This window comes from Morone saxatilis, unplaced genomic scaffold (assembly GCF_004916995.1).
Source record: "Morone saxatilis isolate NCDOM2014 unplaced genomic scaffold, NCSU_SB_2.0 Contig19, whole genome shotgun sequence".
Taxonomy (NCBI): domain Eukaryota; kingdom Metazoa; phylum Chordata; class Actinopteri; family Moronidae; genus Morone; species Morone saxatilis.
This window is the reverse complement of record NW_023339751.1, coordinates 22,114,424-22,116,116: the sequence shown is the minus strand read 5'-3', so window position 1 is coordinate 22,116,116 and position 1,693 is coordinate 22,114,424. Positions and strand designations below refer to the sequence as shown.

The window sequence follows — 1,693 nt, the reverse complement described above, 5'->3', positions numbered from 1 at the left end:
AAACAAAACTTTATTTTTCAAAAGCCATCATCAATACACTACTTTGAGCTTCACCGAACTGTATAGACAACTAAGGTAGTTGTCTCTCGTGTGTACGGCCTTTAAACCTTTGTAACACACACACAACAAAATCTATATGTGTGCGACTGTTCTAATGAAACAGTCCCAATCTGGTGAAACGCTCTTGAAACCAGAACACATCTATGATAATCTTTTCCCCTAATCTGTGAGAGTTTATCAGACAGTTTAAGGTAGGAAACAGCTGTATTGATTATTTGCTCGCCCTGTAGCACTAACTAACTCGCAGGTTATCACCAGGCTGTATCGTGTTCACCTCCATGTCCCCATGCACATCAAGACCACTACAGCCCTGTACCTGCCTGTCTGAGGGCTGTGAGCTATAGATGGTCACCATGGTGACTGGTTAACTGGGTACACATTTCCCTCTAATCCCTGAGATTATCATTAGCTAGCTTTTGCAACCCCACTGGGAGGTGTATACTGTCACTGACAGGCTAACTGAGGACTTGCATCGACCTGTGAGAGAAAAGCTCGGTTCTCCATGTAATAGTTATTGCCATTCTCCCCCCTCATCCAAATAGGGGTCATTTGATTAACACCAGGAGCTCCATTATCAGACACAACTCTGCCACCTCTGGCGAACAAACTAGCCATTAGGTCGCTCTACAGCCGGGCAGTTCAGGTTCCCAATGTATGTTTTCTCGTGGCGGGCGATGAAACCTAGGAGAAAAACACCTTGCTCCATTATCGGACACCCTCCCAATGACAGGCGCCGTCCGTCAGAAAGAGTTCCTCCTTTATTTACAGCCGAAACGTAAAACGTCGCCATATAAACAAAGCATGAGCAACGAGAAAACCCCAGCTGCCACGGTATTATCCACATTTCACATCTTTCAGTGTTTGTGCTAAGGTAAAAGAGGGGGCTCTGTCGGGGAAACAGAATTTGCACGACACCTGTCGTCGCGGTTGTAGCTTGACATCCAGCTGTTATTTTGGGGCTTTTCACAGCACGTCCAACAACACCATCGTTTATGGCCTTTCGCACTATAATAGCAGGGATTTTAACTCATCCAGCGACGGTTCAGGCGGATGACAGATCTCTGTTAGCAAAGACTGTACCAACTTTGTACGATGTAATTACCGTGTATCATTACAAAAATCGGTATTTGCATCTGTCGGTTTAATGTTGATGGAAACTCGCAGCTGGGTTTTGCAGGCAAAGTGGAACCAAGCGTGTCAGACAGGGTCGTGTCCGATAACGGGCGTCTCGTCGCTCATTGTCCGATAACGGATGCATGCAAGTTGTATTTACCTGTAATGGGAAAGAGGCGCTCTTGTTGCCCACATATCCCCGGACTACATGGCTCTGTATGGACAGAACACGGCATTCCATGGCGGCTCCCGGTCAGCCGAGGAGGGATGCAGATAATCCGTTACTTCAACGATAATCACGTCTACACATAACAATACGGAAAACAGCGTTAACACAACGACAGAGCCGCCGGTTAGTAAGAAGTAACGTTAGCTAGCCAGCTAACCAGCTAACCAGCTGTGTGACACAGGCAGGATGGCGGCGAGTGTGAGCGCGTGGTGAGGTTGTAGCGGGTGATGTGCAGTGTGTGTGTGTGAGAGAGAGAGAGAGAGAGAGGGAGGGAGAGAGAGTGTGTGTGTG

General features: G+C 47.4%; 1 protein-coding gene across 1 annotated transcript in view; it reads right to left on the bottom strand.

Annotated features, from left to right (window-relative positions):
* The window catches only part of pdxkb (pyridoxal (pyridoxine, vitamin B6) kinase b), a 24,568-nt gene extending 22,885 nt beyond the window's left edge, over positions 1–1,683 (bottom strand). The window contains exon 1 of the mRNA XM_035663936.1: positions 1,334–1,683. Coding sequence (XP_035519829.1) covers positions 1,334–1,414 — 81 coding nt within the window. The 5' untranslated portion in view covers positions 1,415–1,683. The remainder of the gene's footprint in view (positions 1–1,333) is intronic.
* Between the last annotated feature and the right edge of the window lie 10 nt (positions 1,684–1,693).